The sequence below is a fragment of the Hordeum vulgare genome, chromosome 6H, assembly GCF_904849725.1.
Source record: "Hordeum vulgare subsp. vulgare chromosome 6H, MorexV3_pseudomolecules_assembly, whole genome shotgun sequence".
Taxonomy (NCBI): Eukaryota; Viridiplantae; Streptophyta; class Magnoliopsida; order Poales; family Poaceae; genus Hordeum; species Hordeum vulgare.
In genome coordinates this window covers 180,955,244-180,961,288 of record NC_058523.1, presented here as the reverse complement: position 1 = coordinate 180,961,288, position 6,045 = coordinate 180,955,244, and the positions used below count along the sequence as shown (strand labels likewise).

At 50.0% G+C, this 6,045-nt stretch overlaps 1 protein-coding gene across 1 annotated transcript; it reads right to left on the bottom strand.

Annotated features, from left to right (window-relative positions):
- Positions 1-200: 200 nt before the first annotated feature.
- LOC123401830 (cytochrome P450 734A2-like) lies at positions 201-3,314 on the bottom strand. Its single transcript, XM_045095684.1, has 4 exons — positions 2,724-3,314; positions 2,041-2,264; positions 1,293-1,946; positions 201-1,130 (listed from the first exon to the last, which is right to left on the bottom strand). Exons 1-4 carry the CDS (start codon positions 3,043-3,045, stop codon positions 642-644), a joined length of 1,689 nt encoding a protein of 562 aa, XP_044951619.1. The 5' UTR covers positions 3,046-3,314; the 3' UTR covers positions 201-641.
- Positions 3,315-6,045: the final 2,731 nt, after the last annotated feature.

The following is a 6,045-nucleotide window of genomic DNA, read 5'->3' as shown; positions in this document are numbered from 1 at the left end:
CAAACTTTGTATTTCCGTTATGATAAGTAATGGAAAGGGGTTTGTCCGGTTTAAAAAAAGTAATGATATAAACGCTTTTATATTAGTTGACAGATGAAGTATATTTTTTCTATAATGGATAAAGGATCACCGACCAAAACAGTGGAGAGACCGGCAAAAGAGAATGCCGCGCGTAGGGTAGACACAGGGTTCCAAGGAAATTATAAACATGACACCATTTTTCACTTCTTTTCTTCCCGACGATGATGATGGAATAAACATCTGTACAAATACTACATACACCAGAAGCCATTGGCAACACAACAAAAGGAAAGGAGGTGGGGGTGGGGTGGGGGCCTTTCTCTTGTGTGTCATCAAATCTTAAAAAAGGCTGGCCCTGATCCGGTCTGTTAAGGAGGGCATTTTTGGCAACCTGGCGGGTCCCAGTCCACACACAGGCCAGGACAAAAGGTTAGTGATTCTTGGCTCTTTCTATCACTTGGACTCACATATGTACACTAGAGGGTGAGGGGCGTTTGGGTCATCCTAGCCAGGCTTGTCCTATGACTATGATTTTCGTTGGAGGGCCATCCATGGTGGTGACCCGCACCTCTTCCTACCCTTCTTCTTTCCTAGTCTAGTGGAAACATCTCCTTCAACTGTCAGTTTTGACACAAGGATTCGGTGCTGGGACAGGGAGAGGAACCCGGCGACGGCCGCGATGCCAGCGGGCGGAAGATCAACGGCGCCCCGTACTGCGGGTAGAGGAGCATGAGCACCGTGGGCGCGTGCACATAGTTGGGCGACGTCCGGATGTCGAACCGCTGCAGAAGGATGGCCATGGTGAGCTTGGCCTCCAGGCGCGCCAGGTTCTGGCCCACGCACATCCGGGACCCGAGCCCGAATGGTATGAAGGCCAGCGGGTGCTTCGCCGCCCTGGCCGCCCCGTTGGCGAACCGCGCCGGGTTGAACTGCGCCGCGTCCTGGCCCCAGTACCGGGCGTCGTGGTGGATGGCCATGATCGGGATCAGCAGCTCCATGTCGCGCGGGATCATGCACCCGTCAGACAGCCGGACGTCGGCCTTGGCGCGCCGGATGGTGGCAACCGCCGGCGGGTACAGCCGGAGCGTCTCGTTTATGATCATGCCCAGCTGTCGTGAGAAACACATGGAACATGCACTGTGTGTCAGCGCGCGCTTAAAGAAAAATGACGAGAACGCCCTTCTGCCTGCGGCGAGTTTGAAATTTCTCCTGCAGATGGCGAATCGGAATCGAGGTGGCAGAGTTGCGCTGGGACTGGGACTGGGACGTACCGTTTTCAGCTTGGGGAGGTGCTCCTTGGAGGGATCGTCGGAGCCGCAGACGTCGAGGACCTCGCGGCGGGCGCGCTCTTGCCACTCTGGGTGCATGGCCAGGAGCACGGTGGCCCACGTCAGGAGGTTCGTCGTCGTCTGCTTCCCGGCGAAGAAGAACGTCTTGCACTCCTCCACCATGTCATGTACCGGGATCGCCTTGCCCACCGGCGCCCGCCTCGTGCTCTGGCTGGCATTGATCATGAGCCCGAGCAAGTCGCGGAAGCTCCCGGTGCCGGCCTTCTCGCCCTCGGCTTCCACGGCGGCCGCCTCGTCGCTGCGCCGGCCGATGAGCCTCGTCAGGCTCCGGCGAATATCTCTGTCCAGCTTCCACGACAGCCAGTTCTTCTTGGTCGGCATGAACCGGTAGCCTGGGACGAGGACCTTGCGGAACGCCTCGGACGCGAAGGCCATGAGCTGGCTCTGCATGGCGAACACCACGCGGCCGTCGTTGTAGCTGCCGCCGAAGGTGGCGCGCGTGATGGCCTCCTCCGTCACCTCCTGGAACCACTCCGCCACGTCTACTTCCACCTCGCCGCTGCCGTCCGCCGCCGCCATCTCTCGCCACTTCTCCGCTAGCGCGGACACGGACTTGCCGACGTGCGGCACCAGGCGCTGCAAAATCAAAACCACATCGCATGTTGAGAGGCGCCAGCGCGGCCACGGACAAAAAGGAAAGGAGAACAGAGGAGCAGCACGGCGCCCGTACGTTGAGGTTGTCGGGGTAGAAGGCGTCGCCGAGGACGCGGCGGTGGCGCGCCCACTTGTCCCCGTGGAGGCTGACCAGGCCGTCGCCCTCGAGCTGGCGCACGACGGGGTGCGCCTCGTAGCGGTCGAAGGCGTCGGCGCGGGTCAGGAAGATCTCCCGGATCAGCTCCGGCTCCGCTACCGTCAGCCGCGGCGTCGGCCCGAACCATATCAAGAACGTCGGACCTGCATCGTCACCAAAACCATTAATGGTGACCCAAAAGGACGGGAATTGACATCCGACGCAAGAAGCACAGCAGTGGCAACCGAGGGAGGGGAAACAGAGGTGTCTGCGAGGGGGAAGAAGCGAAGTAAATGCCATAAACCCCATATGCGCAAACGAAAGAGAGACAAGCTAGCTGAGCTGACAACAAGAGACAAAAGCTGAGCCCTGGCCACAAACAGACGCGCGGAGGGAGAGAGAGAGAGAGAGAGAGTGAGCAGCCAAACGGAAAATCGGACAGCGAGGGAACAGATCAACAAGCAGATGCAACTAAAACCGCCCAAAAAGATGAGCAATTAAGCCACGCAGGGACGCAGACGGATGATGCTGGCTGAGATACTATTCTTGTACAACACATGCGTATATATGTGTGTGTTTGTGTGTATGTATGCATGAGCGGCGGCGAGGAGGGAGGGACGCACCGTAGATCTTGCGCCAGTAGTGGTAGAAGGCGAGGACGCGGGGGAGCGCGTTGTGGGAGGTGGGCGGCGACATGGGCTTGGAGGAGGCCTCCACCATGAGCCCCACCATCTCCTTCACCGAGCCCAGCAGGAACCGGTACGGCGGCCCGCGCACGCCCTGCGCCGCGAAGTGCGCCTCCAGCCGCCGCGGCCGCCACCACAGCGCGTCCACCACCCGCGCCGCCACGTGCAGCGCCAGCCACGCCGACAGCAGCACGACCGCCGCGCGCCACGTCATCCAGCCGCGCCATGCCCACGCCGCTGCCTCCATCTCGTCCCCCATTGCCAGGGCCGCCGTGGTCGGTCGGCTCAGCTCCCCTGTTTCTGTTTCTTGAACCAGAGAAAGAAGGGCGGGAGTCGATGACGCGTTCTTCTCTGTGGGTCGTGCGCTACGTTTCTTGGAGCCCGTGTACGTGAGCCGGTGCTAATGGCGTGGGGTTTTGGGTGGCAAGGGAAGGCGAGGGCGGGGTTATATAGTGGGGAGGAGAAGGAGGAAGGGGGAGGGAAGCAAAGGCCGGCGGCCATGGGGCCGGGGAAGAGCCGAAGAGGAGTGCGTTGTTTGTGTTGTTTTGTTTTGTGTTGGGGGTGGGTTAGTAAAGAGTCAACGAAGTAGGGATTTCCTACTCATGTTTAATTGACCGTGTTAGATGGAAGGCGTATTGCTTCCGTGTGCAAGAAACGAATCCGTTCCGACATTTCTCGCATTTTTTCCAGCACGGAATGCATATTTATAGACACGCATTCCTTTTTTTGCAGGGATCAAAGGTAAAGCTTGGGCATATGATCGGCAGATCCAGTTCATTACATCTTTCGCCATATCTAACGATATTTTTTTTGTTTTTTTGCGGGTATCTAATAACGATATTATTGTAAGTAGATGTCTAGAAATATAACAGTTCCAGTGCAACATATCTTACTGTTGTATTTCAAACAAGAACAATACTATACCTACGATGAAACTCTATCCGAGAAAAATCAGTGTGTGGGCTATAGCATGCAGCATATATATTTTTGCGTATATAAAGGATAGTGCATTTCTCCAATTTTTTGGTGCGTCGAGCTGCGCTAAGCTATCGTAAAGTTGAAAGTAAATTACTTATCATGTCATCTGTAAATGTAAATAAACCCTTCGTTCCTTGTATCTCTGATTTTCTTCGTCTTGTCACTGAAACTGTCTTTAAAATTAAAGTAAATTACCCACTCCGTTATCAGTAAGTGAAAAAAGAACTCTTGTTAATTGTTTATCTGAATTTTTTGTTTATTTTCAAAACTGCCTTTAAGGCTGAATTAAATAACTAACGCCACCACCCTAAAAAAATGTCCTCCAAATTATCCATAGTTTATAGGACCGTTCATTTTTTTTCGTCCATCTTGAGGCTGACCTTTTCGTTTTCCCTACTCATACAAGCATCGAGGTTGTAATAAAAAAAATACACTCATTGTGAGCATGTTAGGATGTGTATCTTACATCCCCATACATGTCGGTTGGTGCAGAAAATTCAAATACTTGTGTATAAACTGAGTGTGAATATTTGGAACTAGATTTGAAGACCATGATTTTTTTAAACGGTGGCAAAAGATTTGCTTCATATATTAATGAAAAGAAGAGAAATGTTTGTTACAAACAGATCACACTTGCACGGCATGCGGGACTACTCGTGCGTGAAAAGGATGCTCAGTTTCTTTGCCCCTGCAGTGATCCAGAGATTTGCCTCTTGCTCAATGTTGTTTAAAAGGATGGGAGGTGTGGCGCTCTTATGACGGAAGACCACGATTTGATTACCCCATTGCATTGCATGAGCCCTTTTGCTAATATATTATATGTATGGTCGTACAAGCTTCACACAAAAAATTGTCGTACGCACATCATTTCTGTTAGAGTAAATTGCACCGCTGAGACATGAAGTTGTCCAGAATATTCCCTTTCATACATAATGAATAAAATTTCATAGTTTCATACATGATGTTGCATTGGTGGGACAAAAGAGCACAGCCGAGCCGCGCGAGGTCGACCTGGTATGCCACGTGTGATCTGTACCGCTTCGCCTCTAATTGCTAGTGTGTTTTATGAAAAGTTGAAAACTTACATAGATCACCTCAATATATTTAAAAAAATCATCTTAGCACCATATCACTGAAAGTGGCAACACAATAGCGCAATCAAGTTGACCGTGGATAGCATTATTTCGAAAGAAGCCATGTCCTTACGGGGGTGAAGTTTTTGCACACAAGCTCAAATGAGCTCGGGTAAACAATAGATTCAAAAAAGAGTTCAAAAATGTGATTTTTTTGGTAAAATTTGACAATTTTTTTTAAATGCTTGCAAAGTTTCATCATAAAAAAATCAAAACTCTGAAAATGCTACTTTCGAAATAATTTTGGAGCATCAATTTTGTTATTTTTGTCATGACTTCAACAAATGTGATTTCGTACTGAAATTTTGTGAGATCTTAGAACATTTGTGAGAGTTTGTTGTAAAATAATGAGATTTTTTGGGCATTTTAAAAATATTTTTTGAATTTATTGTTCAACCATGCTCATTTGATTTCGGGTGTAGAAGAACACTTTCCTGTCCTTATTGCATATACATTTTTTCCTTCTCTGAAGAGAACAGTGCAATATACGTGCATTATTATTGTTATTTTACTTTTTTAGGGGATCATCTTTCTTTTTAGAGCGAGCGCTTTTTACCATTTGGGTTACATTTTCTCCTTCCGTACCCTGCACTTGGTTTGGGCTTAGGGACTTTTGAGAACTAGTTTGGGCTTTGGGTGGAGTTGATTTTTTTCCTCGCAGCTTCCTGATGGAACCAAAAGAAACGTCCACACCAGGCCCTTCTTTTTTTCGAAAAAACCCCAGACACCTAGCGCCCCACCCACATCCCTCCATGCCTCGCACCAAATTCCCACACCAACCCTGGCCGAGAATTAAAGCGTCGTTCCCGGCAAGCAACTCCAGTGACCCAAGACACCTCGTCGTCGCCCTAGCAGCCATCTTCTCCGGATGTGGATGGCAGAGAGCTAGAGATATGATATTCTGAACTCATCAACGAACGGCGACACACCACATAGAAGTAACATCTTCTCTTCTTATTACTAATTGGAGGCATCAATGGAGCCTTCACATTAATTTCATAAAACATGTAAATTTAACCTTTAGATGTTAAATCTACGGTTTTGATCAAATAGCATATTGTGCTTACAGTCCTGTTACTATATGATGTGTAGCGCAACATGGAAAAAATAGAGCCCTATAACTACATGATTTGTAGTCCATCCAACAA